The following is a 23,275-nucleotide window of genomic DNA, read 5'->3' on the forward strand; positions in this document are numbered from 1 at the left end:
TGCTAACACGCCCATATTTCATGTGCAGCTCCAGTGTGAATATATAGGGGGTTGGTTTTTGTTTCTATGGAAGCATCGGAACTCTATTTTGTGACAAAAATTGTGTTTTAGCTCGAGCTAATGCCATTTATACAAAGTTTCCATCCATTCCAACATTGGCAAACTTTGTTCTCCGAAGAATCGTACCATTTAGTTAGTTCGATTTTTTCTTTGATCGCTATCAGGTGTCTTGTTTCTTTTAGGGCGAAGAAGCCAACTGGGCCAAGTTACAGGGAGGGAGGAACGCGGTGGAAATAGTTAGGCCGTCCGACTCGTATTTTCCACGTTAGTGGTTCTTTAATTAGCAAGGGTTACAATAAGAACCTTAAATGACGCAGTATGGCATATTACGTTAATCGATCATCATAACATCAATCAATTTGTTGTTTTACGGATGTTTACATCGGCACAGCAAATGTTTTGAGGGGAGTTAACAACCTTTCTTGCTCTCTCAACTTTACTTAAGGGCTAGTCCTTGGCGAGGAGGTCATGGGGCCATCTCCGCTTTAGTCGTTTGACGGGATTATAAGGATGGATTATGTTGGACATGAATGGGGCTAATGGGCTAATGAGTATAGTTATCGTGCAACCTAGAAAATTTGGTGGAGAATAATTTTTTTACAATGAGTATTTTGAGGTCGTGGTGTAGGTTGATGTTTAAGACTTAGTACGGAGAGTTGACTGTGCATTAGAGGACTTTGGATTGGAAAGACTGAATTTATTGGAAATTGGTAGGTTTAACGGTGCCCCATAGTTGTCCAAATCGCTTTCAGTTTTGCAGACTGTTAGTATGTTCTTTGACGACATGTTAGAGTTGCGTCCAAGTAGTTTTAAAGTAGTCCGAAGCTTCTGTTTAATTCATACCTTTTTATTTGTGTGTCAGTTTAACTTGATTCGAGGTAGTACTCAAGGTCTACGCAGGATTGTTGACCAATATATTAGGGCTTTTGCTTCGCAGAGTAAATGTAACGTGGGTGCATTTGTTTTCATGTTCATGTATGAAACAAAGGTGGCTCCATTCCGCAATTCATTGGACGTGTGACTGAGCTCCTTCGAAGCAATTGCAGCATCATAATCAAAGGAAAGCAAGGTTGTGTCGTCGGGAAATGAATTCTAGTAAGTGGAGGTTTATGTTTCCCAAGCAGTGCAGCTTTCTGGCTAATTAGATTTTCGTAGTTCTTTATTCCGTACAATCGACTCCATCCTTATACTAACAACTACTAGGTCAATGATTTCATTGCTTCAATTTCATTCCCTGGGTTTTCTTTGTATGCCAGGTTATCTCTCCATTGAGTGGTTGCTTTGCATTCCAAGCTTATATTGGTGGCTCTTTCTTCCTCCTCATTGCATAATCTACAGATGGGCTCGTTATTAAATATGCCCATGTTGCATAGGTGTTTTCTCAGATGCCACTTCTCCTTTTGTCTTTTTTGAATCCATTCTGTGATGGAGGATTCTGTGTTGCTTTTATTATCCCAAAAATAGGTTCAGGGCCTATGTAGGTTTTGCAGATCCTCCTCTGGCCAGTATGCCTGACTGCTCCGAACTGCAGCATCACTTCGCGGACCTCAAGAGTAATCTCACAATTTTTTTACAGGTAACCTGATTTTAAGTCTGTTCTCATATTTGTTCAGGTGTGTAACGAAATGTTTTCGCTACCTTTTATAAATATTTGTGGCGGAATGTTTTCAAGCTTCAATTGGAGTGAATGACACCATATAAACTAGGACTGAAATTTGTAAAACTAAGATATAGAAATACGGCATTGTTATCGGTCCATTTCAAATCGGCGCTTAGTTAATGGAAAATGTCGCACAGTTATAAAACCTTCAACTTCTGGAGAGAGAGGGAGAAAGAGCGTGAGAAAACGGAAAAGTCTGAAGCGTTGGGGGTTGGAGGTAGGGCCTGCGCGTTTTCCATTACCCCACCATCCCACAACCCCCGGAGGATGAGGAAATCCTAGGAACGCCACACACGCCCGGATTTCCTCCCCGGAGTCGTTGCCTGCGTTTCAATCGGGGATAAATAAATAAATTTGTTGTCTACGTGCTATAATAAAATCGTTAGAAATTATAGGCCGGTGAAAAATGGAAAAGCCGATCAAGGAAGAACCAGATTTTCACAGAAAAAATTCTAAATGTAAGTCCTCTTATGTCAAAATTAATTTTGTCTTAATAGCGAAGAAACATAAATTCTTTTAAACGACTTATTTAATATATTAACTTTTTTCTCATATTCCAGGAGGTTTCTAGTCCTGAGATGAAAATTTATTATTTTAAGATAATAACTTTTTTAACTATGTTTCAGCGGTGTGAAACAAGAAACAATTGTAGCAGCCCTTCTATTTTATAGTATTTTTTAAGTTGGTGAAGGCATCTGTAGGGGTGGCTTGGATGGAATTATAATTGGACAATTTTGGACAGAATTTTAGTGTTAAACCGTGGTATAAATGATCCAATGTTTAGGTCGACTGACAAAGATTAAATAGCGAAACTTTAAACGTAACTAATTTTTAAAAGAGACAAAAAATTAAAATAAATTTATTTGACAACAACGTTGTATTGCAATTATCAAAGTACAAACATAAGAAATATATGACATAATAATGAAATATTTTCATTTTGTTTTTAAAAAAATGTTGCAGGGTAATTCAAAGCATTTTTAAATTTTGGAGGTAAAGGTGAAATAATCTTCCTTACCAAATAAAAATGATAATAAAATAATCAAAAATAACATTATTCCTTTTAAGTTCATTCATTTTTATAGTTTTAGGGTCGGTAAACCACATTGGTCATCAGCCAGTTCCTCTACTTTGCTCTTTTCCACTTTCAGGCCTTTTTTTAAACCTGCTAATTTATATTATTGATTCACCAGCCAAGTTACGATGTTTTATAATATAACTGACTCTCTCTTTTCTTTATCCCATTACTTCCATCCCGTTACCTCAGGGCCTTGTCAATTCTGGAGAAAATAACACAAATACACAGAAACAAGATATAAACATGATAGTCTGGCTCTCATTCTAACTACCCCATATTACTCGATATTCCTCGGCATAATTGGGAATATGCCCCTCCATTCATGCTAATAAATTACATTTACACATTCATTCACACTACCACCAACTCGATAATCCTCGGGGTAATTAGGGATAAGCCACTCCATTCATGATAATAAATTACATTCATACATGCATTATCACTATCCAAGAGAACTCGATATTATTTGAAGTAATTGGGGATGAACCCCATGCATTCACGCTAATTACATTTATACACCTGACTTCGTTCACAATTACCCCAGAGTTCTCGATAATCCTTAGAATAATTGAAGATATGCCACTACATTCACGCTCATAAATTCATTCACACGCCAACTTTGTTCACGCTACGCCAGAGTACTAGATATTCATCGGGGTAATTGGGGACATGCCTTAAATCATTCATTCATTCACTATCTCAGAGTAATATAATTAATTATTTATTCAAAAATTATAATTTAAACGTAAAAACAAAATTTCGTTAAGTTAAAAAAAAGTTTTTTATATTTAAAAATTAATTCATTTCAATAAAACGGTTTGTCATCTACGAAACTTATAGTCATAACTTAAATATCACATATTATCAAATAAAACATAAATATTTACGCCTCGGAAATAAATTTAATCGATATTTCGCTTTTCGTAAGTTCCCACGAATTTACTTTAAAAAATCATTTTCATAATTTTAAATTTCGTAATTAAAATTTAATAGTTAAACGAGTAAATATTATGTTTTCATATTTAACATTTTAAAAACTTCATTGGGTTAAAATTACAACTATTTATTTTTATGTGTATTACAAAGCTGGCAGCCAGGTTTAATCAATATTTCATATTGTTTAACATCTAATTAAATCGAATCAAAGAGGTTATAAAATATTCGTTTATTTCGATGGGTTTTCAATAATTTAATAATTTTAGCAAAATGTCAAAGGTTCCACGAGTTTATTAGAAAGTAGTAAAATGGTTATTACATTTCAAATATAATCCATATACTGCAGATGGGTAAATTTATTGAATATATAAATTCGAGACATAACTTCTGGCTTTCACCGTTTTCAGTTAGTTTTCATTTTGTTGAGAGGCTTTGAAATCGAGCTTTTTGTTTTTGGCGTTCTGTGTATTCTGATGTTTGTCGGAGGGCGGCTCTTTGGAGATGGAGTTGGGATTTGGCTGGGTGGGGGCGCCTGCCGTTGACAGCCTCTGTTCCTGACATACAAGATATGATTAAACCCCGGCCGAATTCTCTCTCGAAAAGCACCCAAACCCGTCAGTAACGCTTCCTTTCTCGCTTTGACGGTAAAAGTCGTGGTTGAGTTCAGGAAGGACGGCGACCCAGTACAGCGGAGATATAGCGGTGTGAATAAGACAACGGGACCAACAATGTGGCATATATGATTTTCCTTCACTGGTTACATCACCGACCAGAGGAGAATGTTCTTGACGAAATGCCGACGTTCGAGTATCCAGTCGATATGGATTTTCCGACTTATAAAAAGGTTTTAATCAGAAATCACGACTCAACTTGAAAATTAACTCAATATGCTTAACTAGTTGAAATGGACTGTCTACACTAGCTAATCATGCCAGATGAGTCAAAATTTTTACAACCTTCCTTGAACTAAACCACCATTTTGTCGTGAGATTTCTTCTCGACTCTGCGGGGTAATGAACTCATAGCCGTTCCCCGGCATTATGGGGTACCTATTCTCACTGGTTTTGCCAGTTAGACTAATATTTCCCTATTCTCAGTGTTCGGCAATATTGTTACCCCTCACTGAAGATGAGGAGAGATTGAAATACGTCTGACCACAACAGCGAGGAGAGGCTGACCAAAATGATAGGAATCGATCGAACTAAAGTATCACCCTGTGGAACAAGAGGAAATCTGACGAAATATGATGAATCTTTAGCATGATCGTTTCCCGTTATTATGGCCCACATTTTCTAATGGTTCTGTCTATCTTTGTTGCTGTGCGCTGTTAACCACAAACTCCCCACTGGATATTCCGAAAGGGTCTCAAACTGCCCACCAAATTATGGTATTCTTCCTTGAGGTATGACGGGATAGTCGACCATACTTAACCACCAATCTTCAATACTTCCCATTACACATGCCAAACTCGCCTAGAGATCGGAAAAGGTTCACCATTTAGTCACATCTTTCGTGTTTGGTCACAGATTCAAATTCTAATTGAAGCTAGAACATGCCTAATGGTTTTTTAAAGCTTTTTAAGGACTTTACACTTTACCTGGAGAACTTTGAACGTAGCCCTAGAGTACAGAGTTAAGCAATCCTTCGCCTACACAACTGTACATACCTTACAGTTCATTGTTTAACTGTTGTGTTACTTGCTAGATTTGTAAGATTATAAAATCGGTTCTCGTGATTTAGATAAAAGTCAAGTCCTATTATTGAAATTTACCAACTGGGAGTGGGAGAAATAAAGGCTTTACATTTAAATAAATAAAGCCTTTACATTATAAACATTTGGCCGATGCAAAAGAATTTTGTTTTAATTATAAACTGTTTTGATCTTGTATTTAGTAGGTGACTTTGACAAAGAACCAAGGTTTAACCAAGTTATTAGCTTTATTACCAAAAACTCATGCAAATGACATACAATATTTGCGCTAGTGAAATCTGATTTTTTGGTTATAACTTAATATGCATAACGTGTCGCGCAGTTATTTACGGGCCGGCTAATTTCACCGCTGAGTTTTTAATTTCGCTTTTTCCCATAACGACGCCTAATCGACGATTTGGGAGATACGTGACCGTGGCGAATCCAATGAGTAACGACGATGCCCCCGGACATCATCCCTCAAAATGGCATGGGTCAACGGTTTAAAATGACGCGAATCCCAGGGCTTTTTTTTTTAATCTGTGACGCAAATAATATCTGACAATGTCTAAAATGGGAAGTTCATTTTATGAAGATCGGAAGGAATGGTATACCAAAATGGGCGTCTCGTTCCTTGTCTGATCTGCATTCTATCTTCTAATAACTCCTGATTTTTTCGCTTCTTTTACAATTATCGATTTGCCGAGTATTTATGGATTTTCGCCGCATCTGTGCCTCGGGGACGGCTGTAGAAGCGGGGGTTGGTCGCAGGTGTCGCCCGACACTCGTGCACCACCTGCGTCCAACCCGCGCCAATTACCGCCGAAACAAAACGACTCCCCCGCCCCTTTAAAACCTGAGCTTAATTCTTCGATCACGGCCTTATTTATTGTCGTAAGCGTAAAATTTTTTAAAGCTCTACTTATTTAACTTAAACTATAAAGAAAGTTTATTATAAAAACTGCGTATAGTCTCACGCGATTATTTTATGATGTACAGTTCCAGACGACATACCGGAAGGAGAGGTTCCCGCTCTATCCCCAACGGAAGACCCGGAGGGTTCGGCCAAATTTCGCAGGATACTGCAAACATTCGTTAACCATGCGAGGGACCACTCCACCGACAGGGCGGAGAACGTCGTCAAGCTCATCACCAACCTCGTCGTAAGATTCCGTCCGTCCGTCTATTAGGTTAGTTTAAGTTTTACAGATTTTTTTATAGGTTGGAACGGTTAACTTCGAAGAATTCGAGAAATCTTTGTACGAATTGACGAAAACCAGCCCGCGCCACTACGTCACGACCTACATGAAAGCGTACACGCCTATATTTCAAAAGGAGATGATCCAACAGGCGCGAAACTCGAAAACGGTATGTCTGCACCGGCCTGGTTACCTCCTAAACTGTGATACTTCTATCGTTTTGCAGAACCTGATAGATTATGTGACGAGCCAGCTCCTAGAAGACGAAGGGCAGGAGATTCAAGCTAAAAGGAGACGGACCGACAGAGGCTACGACGACGAGCTACCTGTGCCCAATTCGAGACCTCTTCTCGTCCCCGTGCACCCGCTCGCTTCCAGCAACCCCAGCCAAGCGAACAAAAGTAACGAAGAGCAGTGGAGGAACATCGATGTGGTAAAAATACAAACGAAAACGATAATTTTAACATGTGACTGTTTCTTTCCCTTCTTTACCGTAGATGCTTAACTGCATCCTGAGCATGGTAGAAAAAACGATAGCAGCAATAGGAATACTACAAGGGCGGACCGCCGAGGACCTGATGGCCCAAACGATCCGACTAACAGAAGACAGAGTTCAACAAGTTAAAAAGCGAGCGGGTAAGGAGATGATAACATTATTTATTAAACAAATACCTTTCATTCAACCTGTTTCAACCGTATTTTCTGAATTTCAATCATCTTTTACATAATTATACAATTTGTCATTATGTTTGGTATAACGTTACGCGTAGATTAATCATGTAAGATAAAGTTTAGACCAACTTGTATTTAATGCCCACTGGATGTTCAGACAATGTATGTGTGTGTGGAGATTTAATGACCGACCAACAGCTGAGCCATCGCCGGCCCTATGCGTGTTGTCTCCTTTTTTCATTTGAGCGTCTAGATCTGCTTACTGACTCTCTTCTTTAATATGTATACTACGTCAATATCCTAAGAGGTCATAATCGTGAATAATCTTTTTCTTGGATAACTTCAAAATCTTACATTTATTTTCGTTAGTTTGAAATTATTACACTAATGCGTACACTAATGCCAAAAACCTCTTAATCCATTTTGTAAGAGAATGCGATCATTCATCGATTCGATAGGGCGATAAATGTTTAAATCGTCTGCTAACAGTGAAAATGAAGAATTAATGAGAGCAGAGGCGATGTTTAAAAAATAAAAGAAATAAAATCAGACCAGAATGAGAGCCCTGAGGCACTCCAGATCTTATGTGGACAGGTTCCGGTAAGCCTCCAAATTTTACAACAAAAGACCTCATAGACAAAAAGAAGACCACCCATCCCAAGAAGAGTTGGCCCACACCTAGTTTTTTTAGCACATTTTTAATAGGGATATTTGTAAATAAATTAGAAACATCAAATGTCACTAAACGACAGTTGTGCCATGGTACGTTGGTATATTTATGTCAATTGTTTTGTCAACTCTAAAGAATGTAGGTTTGAAATTGGTTTGGGTTTTAATTAATTTACGTTTTGTTATCGCGAGTTTGTGGCATGGAGAATTACGAAAGGGCACTGGTCTTATAGGTTAGTTTTCTTTGTAGTTTTTGACAATATCGTTAATTTAAGGTCATTCAGGAATAGAAAGTCAGTAATTTGTTATAGTAGTTTGAAATCTAGTTTTTAATTTTAAGGTGGGGTTTTTTTAATTTCTTTACACTTGTTATCGTTTAGGAATTCTTCAAATTTAGAAACATATTTTTGGTATTCAATGTTATATATTCAAAAAAGTTGTTACTTTTAAAGTGTTTATCATTAGACCTAATTGTACGTGGGATATTTAATTTTTGGCGTTTAGATGTATCAAGTTTATATGTATATGCCTACTATCTAATTATTTGGTTGTGTTGTAATTCACGTTTTTCGCATATTTAAAATTGAGCGGCGTTGGCGACTCTTATAATTCCTGCCGAGAGAGTGTTTGTAATTCCTTCAAACTAATGATGAGCGTTTAATGCTTGAAATCCGGATATTTGAAAACAACATAGTAGAACCATCATTTAAAAAAAAGCAAACATACAAATCTGACCACATTCACTCCCCCCGAGTAATCGATATTTCTCGGGGCGGGGTTAAAAACACCATCCTTTCGCGTTAATAAATTACATTCATTCCAGTAAATTAACTTATAAATGACACTAACACACATAAACACAACACAAACACCATATACATTTAAAAATCTTTATAGCTCTGATGTACCAGAACGTTATCTGTGTGCCGCGGGCTCCAAGACTACGCACGGGTCTGACGATATGACAACATATCTCCTACATATTATTAAATTCTACAATTATTAAAAAGGTGCTCGACCCTTTTATCTTGGGGTCCTCTTATCCTGACATTTTGGACCGCACAGAGCGAATCGGTTCATAACAAAAATAAGTTGTGGTTTATAGTTTTCATCATGCATGAACATGACATTTATTATTTTGTTGTTATATTGATATGTAGAGTTATTATCATTATTGTATGATGTATATCATACTACGGCAACATTTTTTCGAAAAATGTATGTATGTAAATCATCTCTATTATTTTTAAAATGTAACTATTTAAGTAAATTCAGTGTTGCAACTTGATCAATTGAATATATAATGTGTGGTGTTTAGTGACCGTTAATTAATGATTATTTGGAGAACGTGAGATGAAGTCTGGTGTGACGTAGGTTTAGAAAAACATTTTCTTTATCGTGCGAGCGTTTCGATCTTTATTGCTACACAGAAAACAAAGACTGTGCCCTGAAGATGTTCTCAATAAAGATCGAAATGTTGGCACGATAAAGAAAATGTTTTCTAAATCTACGTCACGCCAGACCGCATCTCACGATCTCCAAATAATCATTAATATATAATGTATAATGTAATAATTTAACAAATGGGTAATTTGTCTGTAGAGGAGGCCGTCGCAGAGGTCAACAGGAAAGCTCTTCTGGAGCTGCAAAGGGCAGTTTCTGCAGCAGAAACAAGGGCGAGCCAACTGGCGGCGAGCGACCTCCCGAGAAGAAATTCTGAGAAAGCGTGCAACTCGGGCCCGCACAACGTAAGCATCCTGGAAAGGAAGCAGGCTGTAGAGAAACAAATAATTTTCAGCCTTCTGTTCATATTTCTTTTAATACTCCGATTGAAAAGAAGGTGAACGCTATGTCAAGCTACTTACTACTAAAAGCTTCAAAATTTTATGAACTTTCCCATAGTCTGTTCGAAACCTCGATTATTTTAATTTTTTGATGGGCAATTTCTGTTGAAAGTGGAACAAATGTAATGCAAGGAAGATACGGTTTAAAGAAGGTGAATTCATGATGTTTGTGCAGTTATTTTGTAACAAGATTGGCAATTTTTAGAACAAAAAGAGAGTACTATGAAAAGAAATTCAGTGCTAAATTTCAAAATGGGGTCAAAAGTTGGGAAAGGTTACGTAAAAGTGGAGAAAATTCAGGTTTTATGTAAAGAAACGTGTTTTTCTTAAATAAACACTAAAAAAACACAACTTTTGAAGGGATTGATAAAAAACCATGAGGTTTGCGGCATTCTACTCCACGTTAGGTGTACTCTCACTGAATTTTTTAACACGTCGAGCTGTCCCGTATAAATACACTGTCGTATATAGTCGGATTTAACACTCGACTCAATTTATTTAGTTTAAAACTAAATCCATTTTATTTCTACATTAGTTAAAGGTAATTAGGAGCTAGCGTAGTCAAAATAAATAGTAAATAATGCTTTGTTTACTTTCTTTATTTACTTTTGTACTGGTTAATGACATTTGCACAAAAAGTAGCATTATGCCCTTTTATCCTACTACTCGCTTTCAATTAATCTTTTTCCTTCCATGATTTCATTTTATATTATTCTTATTCTTAATTAATTTATATTTATGAAAGGTATTAGTTGAGATAAAAAAAGTCAGCGTCACGAGCGGGATTCGAACCCACGACCTTCGGCTAAATACGCCGCTACTCTACCACTTGAGCTATCGTGACTTCGATCCGCTCGGACACTAACTTCCCATCTCAACCTCACCTCTCAAATTTCTCCTCCTTTTTGCCATTTTTCAAATGTCGTGTAATGTATTTGATTCTCGGTGACAAATGAAATGGACACGGAGAGCTTTCGTGAAGATATACTTCAGTTTAATTATTAAATCCATTATAGTTCGTGGTCCGATTGACCAATTAACATTTTTCAATTAGTTCATATTTATGAAAGGTTGAGAAAAAAAAGAAGAGAAAGGTTGAGATAAAAAAGTTAGTGTCCGAGCGGATCGGTCACGATAGCTCAAGTTGTAGAGTAGCGGCGTATTTAACCGAAGGTCGTGGGTTAGAATCCCGCTCGTGGCGCTGACTTTTTTATCTCAACCAATACCTTTCATAAATATTAATTAATTGAAAAAAGTTAATTGGTCAATCGGACCACGAACTGTAATGGACTTATTCTTAACCCTTTTTCAAGGGCTGCAGTAAGCGTTTGAGTGATTGTGACACTGTCAGGGTCATAAAATCATTAGAGGATGCAGCCAGAGCGAAGTTCCCAGAAGAGTGAGTGTAAATCTCTCTGAAATTCGAAGAGTTATTCGGCGCTTCAGAGAAACAGGGCTTCTCACTAGAAGGCCAGGACAGGGTCGACGATAGAGACGATAGATTCATCCGTCGTTAGGCTCTACGAAACCGCATCATTAGGGGAAATTATATAAGAAATCTGATAAGACAAGTATGAAATGTTTCGATTTCCTCTAGGAATTTAAGAAGAAGGCTCAATGAAAATAACCTCGGCCCGGCAGTCGGCTCGTAGACCTCTTCTTACCACAGCTCAGAAAATGGCGAAGCTTCAATTTGCACGGGTGGGAGTTGTGGGCGAGTTCTGTTTACAAATGAGGTGGGAGTTGGCCTCTAATCTTCAGATGGGCATATTTTGGGCATATGGAGACGATCAGGAGAAAAGTATGTCCCATGCTGTATGGTTCCTGAGGTAGCATTCCATGGTAGGTCATTGATGTTCTGCAATGGCGTTTCCTTGGATGCCCTTACCCAATTAGTTGTGCGAGGAAGATAGAGAATAAGTATAGAAGAAGAATAAGGTTTTTTAGAACTAAGTTATAAACATTTTCTTTTTAAATGAATTAGTTTAAAACCAACCCAAATACCTTAAAATTTAAGGGTGGTGTGTTAATTTTGACCATCAGTGTATTTAAAAAAATTCCCTTCGTGTTCGTCAACTTCGGTTAATATGATAAAATATGCCAAATTTTAATCGCATCCGAGGAGAAGTTCAGAGAGTTTTTGGATCGACGATAGACGACCCATACTAGGATATAAAGTACACAACCCTTCAAAATGTTTGTTTAAAACTGAGGTTTTAAATTATTTTAGAACGTAACAGCTCTAACAACCGATTTTAACATGAATTCATTACTTTCCGCAGAGTTGCTGGAACTGCGGACGGAAAGCCGAGGAGACCTGTTCCGGCTGCAATTTGGCCAAATACTGCAGCTCTTTTTGCCAGCATAAGGACTGGGAATCTCACCACACGACTTGCAGAAATAAGTTTAAATAAAATGACAGTTAACAAGTTTAACTTTAAACATAATTGTCAAGTGAAAAAAGGACTTGATTTCTATATGTTTACGTATAAAACATTCCACCTGCTGTAGAGTATAAGGATAATATTGAACAGAGTCAAAAAGAAATGTATTCGTAATGATGTTTCTTATTGTGTTTCATGGTACCAAATAAATATAGAACAATTATCTTCTCAATATACAACTCAATGAAAAAAGTAAATATTATACTTTCTATATTTTTTCAATGTATGATGTATATATCTATCTATTTCAATTCGATTTAAACGTACGATTATAGAGTTAATAGTCTGTCTTAATACATTACCAAAAATTTAAGTTTTTTATACAATTTCTTATTTTTGTTTATAATTTTGCTATTTAAATTTTGTTATTGTAATTTGTACTGTCGTATTATAAACTTTCCTTTTTATTGCTTTTGTGGTTTTCCTTTTTATAAGGTTAGGCTAAACCTTCAAGATACATAGGTGGTGAAGGTTTGCGTTTGACGCCTCGGTTTGAAAACCAATCACAAAAATAAAAATCCTCGATAATTTTCAACATACATATTATATATCACAATGAGAATTATTAATGACAATAAATTTTAAATTTAAAATCGTAAACTTTGACCGAACGTCCTCACCGAGAAAATATATATTTTTATAAACGTATATTTTTCAATAATATAAATGAATTCTATTGGTACAGTTATTGAGTGCTTGGAGAAATCAGGAAATTATACAATTTTTCCAAGTTAAGGGTATGACAGAAATTTGAATTATATTCTTGATGTTCACTTTCATAATTTTGGGAACTTTGGGTTTCCAATAAATAAATTACATGCATAAATAATACCAAGGAATATATTTTCTAAAGGGAAAATCAATACTCTATGTATAGACCGTTTTTTGGTGGTTTGATATTAAGGAAAGAAACTAGGAAAAGAACCTTTCTTCTTGAGATTTTCAATTGTTTTCATTAAGAGCAATGTTGGTAAACATTGAAGATTTGGATTATGAAATTATGTAAATCACGAGTATAATATTTTTTGGCCCATGATAGCTTTTTCAACATAAATTATTTCATTTCATGGTTTTAATTGGTCTGCGATTAAGATTACACGTATGGGTCAGTCTGTTCTCGTTAGTCGTTTGCTGGCGGACTCAGAGAAGTCAAAATTTATTGATATTATTCGCCCTAAATATGATGTCTAAATAAACATCAACGATTCTTGTTAAAAAATAGTCCTTCAAAACAGATTTTTCCTAGTTTTTGCCTTGTTGTTGCCCCTAAGTTCCAACGGGAAGTTAGAATATTTAAATTAATCGTTATGTCATTTCTCACCACTGTGTCATCAAACTTCAACCACCACAGTAATTGTAGTGTTGTACATCAGTAGCTCATGATTATAACGGTTAGTCTCTTAAGAATGCCTGCTCAAAGGCTCAAAACTTCAGAAGGACTTGCCTGAAATTCTGTCGACTTTAGACCCGACCGTGTTGTAGATTGTTCCGACATAAAATTGATGTATGGGCAGATCCTCGAGGATCCTACTGATAAGCATCTGCAACGTACTTTTACCGCTCCAACCCCTTGTAAGCTTGATGGACTACGTGCTAAACACTGTTACAAATGATTTAACTCCTTCTGGATATTTAACGCAACGAACGTCCGTCAACTTGTATTCATTAAACCCCTAAATGGTCCTTGTCACTTCGGTCGAAGCAGGCTTAATCTTGCATGAGGTACGCTTCCTGCATTTGTCTGATGATCCGCTATATACTTACTAAGAGCGTACATAGATCTAATACACTTGACGTTAAGCATGTCGAATATTGAAAACAATCTAACCTAAAAACAATCCGGTTGCTAATTTGTGAATTACGATGAGATATTTCCACGAATGGAGATAATTTGTTTTAGTACCTGGGTAAGTGGGGATTTCCATTCACGACAATAAATTACATTCATACACCAGACTTAGTTCGACCTACCCCAAAGTACTTAATATTCCTCGGAGTAATTGGGGTCAGTCTTGTCACTCATACAAATAAATACATTCGTTCCAATAAGTAACACGTATCTCATACACGCACCACACACGAAGGTACCAAGATCTATACACAATTAAAAATATTAATTGCCCTGAGATACCGGATCAGCGAACTGTGCATGCTGCTGTGCCTCAAGGCCGCTCATAGGTCATTCGGCATGTCGTTCTTTGCAGACTTACTTCTTTTCAGCCTATTATTTTATTCCCTACTATAAAGTCTCCACATCAACGTGGTTTCACCACCATTGTCCGCGTGTAATCTTGGTATGATGAATGAGTATCCTGACCTTAATGCAAATTGAAACTCTTTGACCTATTATTGCATTATTGCTATACGAAATCAGGGTTGTGGTCAACAAAAGCGAAACTATTTGTTCAGGACCTGCTTTCCGCAATATATTTTATCGTCCTTCGGGCAAGAACGTGTTTAACCGTTAAATACTCTTAACATACAGACCATTGTTGTGAAATAAGCACGTTCTTTAACAATTTTGAGTTGATCCATCTTCTCACACACAAAATAATACGTGCATTTATAAGCTACTGGAAGAGGGAGGTCTTGTGAAAAAAATCGAAATGAAAACAAATAACATGTTTATTTGCCATTGAAGACGTTCTGCCGAGTACGAAATAAAACCACCAGTTCGGTCTATTGATTACAACCATTATTATTTAGTCATTATTTTTAACCAATTCTATTAATAAAATATTTACTATGGGGAATGAAGGTCTTCCATTATATGTTACATGCAAACGACGAATTTGTTAGTTCCAAATTGACTAAATAATGGCAAAAATGGCAATTATTATTTATATTTTGCCTAACTGGCCAAGTCCCGAATCGTCTGCTGTGCCCGAGCGATGTCTCTGTTTATAGATCGACCCAGTTCCCCGCCTCAGTCGAGAGGAAAAGGGTCGGACATGCGCGAATCTAAAATTGGTCGCTACCGGTGGTGAAATTTCTTTCCCCGTTCTCATCTTCCCTCGACCGCTTCCGACCGTCTCTTCCGTTTTTTAAAAAGAGAACTGCACGTTGAACTATGACGTCTCGACGGGTGTCGGAGGACGTCAAGCTGGACTTCAAGGATATCCTCATCCTGCCCTGCAGGTCAGAGCTCAATTCGAGATCCGAAGTGAGTATCCAGGCGACGATTTCAGATTAATTTGACCTTTGTTCGATCTAGGATAAAGAGAAGTGAAGGCATTCCCACGTTCACGTCATGTAACCAGATATTCATGAATATCAAATTTCCAATAGTCCTTCCAATGGAAATCACATTTTCCTTTAACATTTATATTTACTTTTAAAAGTTTAAAAGGGCAATTTTCAAGAGCACAGACAAGTATTGGACAAAAATTTCTCTTTTAACTTGTGGATGTTAATAATCGAATGACAACAAAGTTCGAACCTTAAGTGACTTTTTTAATTGGTTACATAAATTATTGAAAATTGAACTGACCATTGAAAAAAGATCTCAAAGCTCAAAAATTAACACGTCAAATCAAGGGTTCTTCCTAAAAAAAATTTCTCGAAGAATGGAAATCTCATAAAAAGGTATGACTCAATCTCCGTAGTAGGTAAATCGTATTATAAAAACATTGAAAATTCCAAAACAATTTTTTTAATAATAATTTTTTAATATATTTAATATATATTATTTAATTTTTAATATTTTTTTTGGTTGCCCATGATACGGCCAATGCAAAGAAGATCGATAAAAATTTGACCAGAAACTTTGATAAAGCGATGCCACTAGTGAGCTATCACATCTCAGCCATATGAACAATTATTTTCAAATTTTTAATCTAAAGACCACCCCCAAAATTATAGCAAAACAAAATAATATACAGAAATGATTATGACATTCTCTATAGTAGGCCATTATCAACAACAACAACAACAACATAAACCATGGGCGGGGTCTATACAGTCAAGAGCACGACCCGAAGGTGCCCCTCAGAAACTGAGCAATCGTCTTTACCCGATTGAGAATAGGTCATACGCGGTTGACCCACAGGCACCTGCTCCAGAGCCAAAGCCCGCGCATGTGCGCCTTATGCAGACAAATGTTGCTCGATGTGTCCCACATAACAGAAACTTGTCATACCTTAGTTCCTTACGGAGACGCGCAAGCAAGCATGCCGCCAAATTTAAGAATGTTTCTCGGGAACGGTAGCGAGTTCTTGGGTCCCTGTTCCGCGTTTGTAGGACGTGGTTTTTTTATTGTATGTAGATATGTTTTATGCGTGTGTGTTTTTTTTTAGAACGTTCATATCGGTGTGACTGTTCAAAAGTGGTGGCGAAATGTAGCGTCCTCCAACAGTATAATAAGTAACAGTAAAATAATCCATTATAAGGATCGATTACGAAATACTTATAAACGTTCCCCATCGACCATAATTTAGATTACATTGTTAACACTGTGTGTAGGTCAATGGATGAATATCGAGAACCCAAACGATTAACCAGAATGAGTGCAAGCATGAAGTTGGAAGTTAAAAGTATGAATTGGTGTGACTGTATTATGGCATTTAGTTTTGGGATATATTCTAGTTTGCTTACGTTGGGAACTGAAATGACCTAGCTGTCGAAAGCCCCCGTTGTAGCCTAACTCCGTTGGTTATGAAACGACGTTCTCTGAGATACCACGACCCAGCCACATAACGATGTAGGTGTACTCCCTTGTGGCATAGACCTTAGAGTCAGCACATCGAGGAGTGACACGCTTCGGGGTGTAAGCCCAACACGAATCACTTATCAACAGGCCTGAACACCTTACACATTTATAATACAAGTTTTTGGAATATGTCCCACCAACGCAAATTTTAAACAAAAGTACATTCACTTATAAAACATCATGTACAATCTATGTTAAATTTTCAAACAAGATCATACTCATATATTTATTTTATCAGAGTGCAAGAGAGTTCCTACTAAGTATCGCTAACTCACTTTAAACTTCTAAATTTTTAAAATTTTATATTTTTGCAATTAAATCAAACAAATGTCCAAAACAAATAATAAATGTACTCGTTTCCAGTAATGGTTTTTTTTAATTGCTCACTGAGGAGGTGGGTACGAAAAAAAGAAGTATTTTATAACACACAAGGGATGCTCTCACATTTAACAAATAAGGGATAACAAAGAATGGGATAAAAATATTAAATGTGACTCAAAAAAAGCTTGTGGCTGGAGCGCTTCTTCCAGATACAACTTCATGTCCTTTTTAATGCAAACCCTGCAACCGACTAAAACGTCTAACGTACATGAACATACCAAATTGTACCATACAAACATACCAAAATAACATGGCAAAATGTCATTCCTATGATCATAACGAATACGGCAAAAAAGATTTGATCAAAATCGGATCAATAGATTTTGAGATCACCTCTTAAATACAAACTTTCTCAGTTTATAATATCAAAATAGATTTCGTCCAAATCCCGACTTCACAGACATACCACAAAAATGTACAACAGATACATTTCACAAAACCAAAGTCCACAACAGCTAAAGCACAAACATAATCAATAAACTAGATAACAAAGGACGCTCGCAAAAGTACAAAATGACATCATAAAAACAGACATTACATTAACTAAATTTACATAAATACTGAAAGGCACGTGAAAACATTTAATCTGTTTAAATTAAACGGAAACCCTGAAATTAAGAAAACAAACACAATGAGAAACCTCCTGAGACAAAACATCGACCAGACTGACCCCCTAGATAAAAATAGTATAAACACAACTTATGAATGCAGAGAAAAATATATCGGAGAGTCAAGACAAAAAAGACAACTAAAGATAAAATCAAACTGCGCTTACTCATCTGATACAAAACCGACGGGTACCCTAACCTAAAAACCCGCTAGTTGGAAATTTCTGTAAACATACAAAAAAGAAGAATGATAGGCATAATTTAAAATAATGACGAAAACCAATTGATACATGCAAACACAAAACATTCTTTTGTATAACTTGCAGTACATTACAACTTCTATTCGGTAACTTATAACAATGCACTAAAATACAAAATAAATATAAAAAACAAGATTGACGAAAATACCCATTGGCAGTACTCCAATAAAACTAAAATGATGTCTGCTGAATTAATGCTTGTCAATATCTCTTTATTTGTCGAGATGCTGGTTTTATAATGTGCTGATTTACGGTGGTTGGGAGAGTACTGTGAAATTTTCTATTACGGGAGCCATTACATCTTGGACGTGTTGATAATGGAAGTCTGTATGTGCAGTATCGTTTCGTGGCGATACTGCATGCAGTATCGTAATGGCGCATCAAGTAAGATTAATCAAACAGTTTGAATATCGTTGGAACGTGTGGCTGTACCCTACACTTCCAGTCCGTAAGACCGTATCAGCCGTGCAAGTGAAGAAGATTATTTATTTAAACTGAGAGAGTGAAGGTAATATGGGTGGATTTGTCTGTATTAAATCTTATTCAAAGTTCAAACCTCTAGTAGTGAGAGGTGTTGTGGAAGGTTTCGAGTGGAAATGACGGAATCGGAGTTACCAGAGAGGGTCAATGTATCGTCTGCAAATGTCAGTATGAGGGTTTGAAGAGGAAACGTCAGCTGTGTAAAACTAGTATTGTGTGGGGGCCAGAACGCTACCCTGGAAAACCCCAGCACGGATAGGGAAATATTCTGAGAGGGAATTGCCTTCAATGACTACGAAAACCCGTGAGATAACTGTGAAGTACGAAATGGAAGAATGCCCTTGAGTATGAACAATGCCCAACTTGATCAAAAGCTTGGCTTACAAGAAAAACCCTAGAACACTACTGCCCCTAACTCAGGAAAGGAAGAAGCAATGTCTACCACACGACAGATTTTTTCTTCACGACACATTTTAGACGAACTTTAAAAATGGACGCCAATGAGGGGGCAAAATACACCTGATCAAACTGATTGGGCTTGGTGATGGAGGAATATCGAGTACTCCACTACCTTAATTGAATGACTAGTATGTAAATAGGAGTGAATATATTTAAAAATGAACGTAAGTATGAATGGGTTTGGAACTGCATGCAATGGGTGTTAAATTGTCCTAGCTGTGACAGTAACCCCCCCCAACCCGACTTTGCTGGCTGGTGGCTGGACGGATAAGCCTGAGGTCTGCCCCCGGACTGCCAACACCCAGTGCAGGTGATTTTCGAGTTTGCCGGCAATCGACCAAATTACATCACCACGTTTTTTCCTTTTTCCCACTTCAGTAACCCGACAGTGTAAGATTTTACTTGAACCTGTTCCCATAATGATTACAGGTTTAGTCATATACAATTTACAATTGTATAATACAATCACAATACAAATGCAAACATTTGTGTTGTTTGTTTTCAATATTAACTGTGCTATAATTAAAACGATTAACAATTAACAATTTACAAATAACAAATAATAATAAATAACTTTACAATCATAAGTCCATAACATTTATAGAAACTATGAAACTTATAAACTCTTGTGTATATTTTGAAAATAACATTTTTCTTCTATCGGCCATTTTACTCCTTTTAACGTTAAACTCCTGATATTTTTTGGTCTTAATCGATCATGTGGGTCACAGTCATATATAATGTATCCATGTTTGCTGATCTTTTCCACATGGACATCTGGACTGTCAATAACATGAAAACGTGACAGATGTGCCCTATTCCTTCCGTGGCCCGTCAACCCAACGTTGTTTTAAAAGTATGCGTGATGCAGGCTTTCATTCTCCCTTGTGAGGATGTAGGTTCTTGTTATATGACCTTCTTTTGTTCCTGTCCAAATCACCACGTGGGCTTCACTAATCTCACAGAATTTCATTAACTCCGTCGTTTCCGGTCAATTTGGTCTGTCTGTCCTCTCTATTTTAGTTTGTTAAACGAAAACGGCATTTCAACATTGTCAGCGGCGGGTTTTTTTCAATGCCTCAGAAATATTTGGCTTTGATGTACTCTAGAATACCCCTACTTAATGGCAAAATGTCCAAACAGCAAATAAGCAAGCGAACGATCGGAGACAACTACAAATCCATCCGTCCGCAAACCCAAGAGACATCGCGCAACAATTTTGTCCCAGATTGAAACGTATCAAAAAGAAATGTATTAACCATTTGAAAATGTCGATAGAAAAATTTATCAGTGCACGACCAAAACAAAATTCCATTTCAATTTGATTGAACGTAGGCGTATTCAAGGTTTGCTGACTTGACACAGTTGACCTTTCTTATCGCCAATAATATTTATAAATAAAAAACATTGGCGGACGTGGGGTCCGGTCCTGTTTTGCGATAATTTATGTGATAACCTCCATATATTTATAGCAGTAATCAAATTATGAATTGCTGTCAGCGTTTTGATAGGATCTGGTGACCGGATAAAACTTTTAGCGTTGTTTGCCTTGCCACAAACTGAATCAATGTGTCATTTGAAATTTTGTACAATTTTGATAAAAATTTACATCAGTCCTTAATGTACAAAAACCTGCATGCACAGGCGGACCTTTTCGGACAATTTATACCTTGTCCGCCAAGGTTCTTTTATCTACGCCATGTGAAGTTTAGTTGGCGAACGTTACAAAATCTACGTGAAAGGCTTCATTCATGAACACAAATAAATCTACCTTTCCCTGTGCTTATACGTTTTTAAATATTATAAATAGTTTACATTTTTGTTATATGTTTGTGATAAGTTTTGTGAATATAAAATATATAAGATGCTTGTTGTTCGATTTTTATACAAAACATTATCATGTTTTTGTTCTTATCAAATATTACGTGAATTTTACGCCCGTATTCCGTGTATTTCCGTGCATCCTTCTGATCAATAATGTACCTTGTAATCGGTAGGGTACCGATGGGGCTGCACTATGATCTAATGATTTTTTCATGATGAGATTCTCTCTATATAATGGTATATTGGTACTGGGGGTATATAGTTACTATAGTAGGTACTGGGTCGAAGCGATTTCTCCTTGCAGAAACCTCTGGGGCTTTGAGATCGAACTTTGGTCGAAACGAATTGTCATATCAAGCCCATGGGTCGAAACTCTTTTTGTTTTCTTCTCGTTTGTAGTTTAAGATCTATTTTAACTTGCATATACAACCTACATTATTCTTTTCTGAAGTCGCCAATAAAAAGTTAAAAATACACCTGTTAAATAAAAGGTCAAGAATCTATTTTCACAATGTATGCCTAAAAATGTAAAATAATAATACTTAAAGTTATCGAAAGCATTTCAGATAACCAGATTTTTAGGCATACAATGCTGTATTTTAACCCTAAGAGAGTAGGTCTAAATAATTACTAATAATTTGATCCACAAAAACTAGGAAAAATAAAACAGCAAAACGTCTAGTTTAAAAAATAAATAACAAGGTAATACCACCTTCCAACCAAGTCCGCAACCCTGGGCTTTACTTAGATAGCAGGCTTACATGGAACCTACATACTAAATTAAACAAGAACTTAACGAACTAACCGCTAACAAAACAGTAATCAGGCCGGTTTGGACTTAAGGGGTCGAACTGTCATCAATTGGTCATCGTCCACAAGGGACATTCAATAATAAATAATCGTCCAAGTTCAAAAGTGAAAATTGCTAAACTATTTTTATTTTTGGAGAAAAATAAAATTTTTGGAGTTGACATTTGTCTTTTGTCGGACAGGTGGAACTTGTTACGGAGTTAGAATTTCCACATTCGAAGCACAGGCTTTCATGTGTGCCTCTCGCTGCGTCTAACATGGACTCGATCGGTACGTTCGACATGCTGCTCGCCTTGTCGCAGGTGAAATTTCAGAACGTCCGTTTGTCAATGTCGTATTGATTTGATTGTTTCTCTTTCTCCCCCTTTCCCTTCCTTTTTCTTTTCACCAGCACAGGCTACTTACTTGCGTTCACAAGTACTACACCGTCGAGGAGTGGAAAGAATTCGCCGAGGTCAACCCCAACGCCTTGCCATACGCCAGCGTGTCCACGGGGATTACGGCAGAGGACCTGAGCCGGCTCGTCGGGGTCTTGGACGTGGCATCGGATCTGAAACTGATTACGGTCGATGTCGCGAACGGGTACCAGAAGCAGTTTGCGGATTTTGTCCGTAGGATACGCGAGGCCCATCCGGACCACATCATAATAGTGAGTAACGTAGGATGTTAAAGAGATTGGACGATGAAAATGCTTCCATGTCAGGCAGGTAATGTGGTCACCTCTGAGCTCGTTCTGGACTTGCACGAAGAAGGAGCAGACGTCGTAAAGGTCGGACTCGGCCCGGGATCGGTTTGCACGACTCGTCTGCAGACCGGAGTCGGCTACCCTCAGTTTTCAGCCGTCATGGAATGCTACGAAGAGTGCAAAGGCTCAGGGGTGAAAATAATGTCTGTAAGTTCGACCTATATGAGAATCGCGAACATTTTAGATTGAATGATGACTTCCTTGCCGTAGGACGGAGGTTGTACATGCCCGGGTGATGTGGCAAAGGCGATTGCCGCCGGAGCGGATCTTGTAATGCTCGGCGGTATGCTGTCAGGCCACGAACAGTGCTCGGGAGAGGTGAAGCAGAAGGCGGACGGATCACTCGTGAAGACATTCTACGGGATGTCTTCCACGACGGCCATGCTTAAGAGGAACGGAAACGTAGCGTCGTACAGGTGAGAACTTAATTGAGTCAATAAATTTTACAATACGTAACAATCTTTTTTTCAGATGTGCAGAGGGAAAAACGGTCGAAGTACCTTACAAAGGAGACGTGAACGGAACCGTCCTCACCATTCTAGGAGGGCTGAGATCCACTTGCACCTATACGGGATCGAGGAAACTATCAGAATTGAAAGCCAACGCGCGATTTATTCGCGTTTCGCAACAGGTCAACCAAGTTTATGGAGAAGCAAAGTGAAAATCAAATAAAGACGAAGACAGACTCAAATTTAAATTGTCCTAACTGATATGTTTAACATGAATAAAGTTTATTATTAAAACTTTA

The 23,275-nt window shown here is 37.3% G+C and overlaps 2 protein-coding genes across 2 annotated transcripts; both read left to right on the forward strand.

The window, feature by feature from the left end:
• Positions 1-1,819: 1,819 nt before the first annotated feature.
• Positions 1,820-12,521, forward strand: LOC106672840. The gene is made up of 7 exons (XM_014404581.2): positions 1,820-2,178; positions 6,424-6,587; positions 6,646-6,792; positions 6,850-7,056; positions 7,121-7,259; positions 9,567-9,712; positions 12,091-12,521. Exons 1-7 carry the CDS (start codon positions 2,127-2,129, stop codon positions 12,220-12,222), a joined length of 987 nt encoding a protein of 328 aa, XP_014260067.1. The 5' UTR covers positions 1,820-2,126; the 3' UTR covers positions 12,223-12,521.
• A 2,674-nt stretch (positions 12,522-15,195) lies between these two features.
• On the forward strand, positions 15,196-23,275 carry LOC106672835 (GMP reductase 1-like). The gene is made up of 6 exons (XM_014404573.2): positions 15,196-15,415; positions 21,965-22,084; positions 22,174-22,431; positions 22,486-22,674; positions 22,738-22,943; positions 22,999-23,275. Exons 1-6 carry the CDS (start codon positions 15,323-15,325, stop codon positions 23,186-23,188), a joined length of 1,056 nt encoding a protein of 351 aa, XP_014260059.1. The 5' UTR covers positions 15,196-15,322; the 3' UTR covers positions 23,189-23,275.

This window comes from Cimex lectularius, unplaced genomic scaffold (genome assembly GCF_000648675.2).
Source record: "Cimex lectularius strain Harlan isolate CLEC.00 unplaced genomic scaffold, Clec_2.1 scaffold46, whole genome shotgun sequence".
Taxonomy (NCBI): domain Eukaryota; kingdom Metazoa; phylum Arthropoda; class Insecta; order Hemiptera; family Cimicidae; genus Cimex; species Cimex lectularius.

What these genes read in the sequence shown, in the direction of transcription:
- LOC106672840 (XM_014404581.2), top strand. Translation starts at nt 2,127, where the DNA reads ATGGAAAAGCCGATCAAGGAAGAACCAGATTTTCACAGAAAAAATTCT. An exon ending in ACAAGTTAAAAAGCGAGCGG is followed by an intron (nt 7,260 to 9,566) that starts GTAAGGAGATGA and finishes ATTTGTCTGTAG; the next exon opens with AGGAGGCCGTCGCAGAGGTC. An exon ending in GCAACTCGGGCCCGCACAAC is followed by an intron (nt 9,713 to 12,090) that starts GTAAGCATCCTG and finishes TACTTTCCGCAG; the next exon opens with AGTTGCTGGAACTGCGGACG.
- LOC106672835 (XM_014404573.2), top strand. Translation starts at nt 15,323, where the DNA reads ATGACGTCTCGACGGGTGTCGGAGGACGTCAAGCTGGACTTCAAGGAT. An exon ending in CAGGGGTGAAAATAATGTCT is followed by an intron (nt 22,675 to 22,737) that starts GTAAGTTCGACC and finishes TCCTTGCCGTAG; the next exon opens with GACGGAGGTTGTACATGCCC. An exon ending in GGAAACGTAGCGTCGTACAG is followed by an intron (nt 22,944 to 22,998) that starts GTGAGAACTTAA and finishes TCTTTTTTTCAG; the next exon opens with ATGTGCAGAGGGAAAAACGG.